Source organism: Sinocyclocheilus grahami, unplaced genomic scaffold (assembly GCF_001515645.1).
Source record: "Sinocyclocheilus grahami isolate Dianchi unplaced genomic scaffold, SAMN03320097.WGS_v1.1 scaffold321.1, whole genome shotgun sequence".
In the NCBI taxonomy this organism is placed as follows: Eukaryota; Metazoa; Chordata; class Actinopteri; order Cypriniformes; family Cyprinidae; genus Sinocyclocheilus; species Sinocyclocheilus grahami.
In genome coordinates, this window is record NW_015505500.1 from 406,256 (window position 1) to 406,682 (window position 427).

The window sequence follows — 427 nt, forward strand, 5'->3', positions numbered from 1 at the left end:
TTTTTTTTTTTAAATATTTGCATGAGGAAGTCAATCTAAAGAGATGCATAATGGATTCATTAAGAATTAATTTAAAGTTCAGTGCACTTTGAAAGCATGTACCTGGTTTGCAGTGAAATAATATCTCCACAGCTTCTGAATGAGACACGATATTTGACATATCAGTGTACAGTACAAGGAGAGTATTTTACATATTTGTGAAATGAATGTAACGCAAGCATCTTAAATTCCAGCTAAATTCTGGCATATCTCTGACCTGCACTTGGATCCAACCTACCATATCACAGAAGACCACACCAAAGTCTGTTTTTCCTCCAAGGGTGTTCCTGCATTGGACCCAGGAGTTTTTGGTGATTTCCTGTGTGATTCCCCGTACCAGCTCATTCTCTCAGCATTCAGTTACATGAAACAAGCAGACCTGCAGCCT

At 38.4% G+C, this 427-nt stretch overlaps 1 protein-coding gene across 1 annotated transcript in view; it reads left to right on the top strand.

The window, feature by feature from the left end:
• The window catches only part of smpdl3a (sphingomyelin phosphodiesterase acid like 3A), a 22,741-nt gene that overhangs the window by 13,866 nt on the left and 8,448 nt on the right, over positions 1–427 (top strand). The window contains exon 2 of the mRNA XM_016294595.1: positions 234–427. Within this exon, the coding sequence (XP_016150081.1) occupies positions 234–427 (194 nt within the window). The remainder of the gene's footprint in view (positions 1–233) is intronic.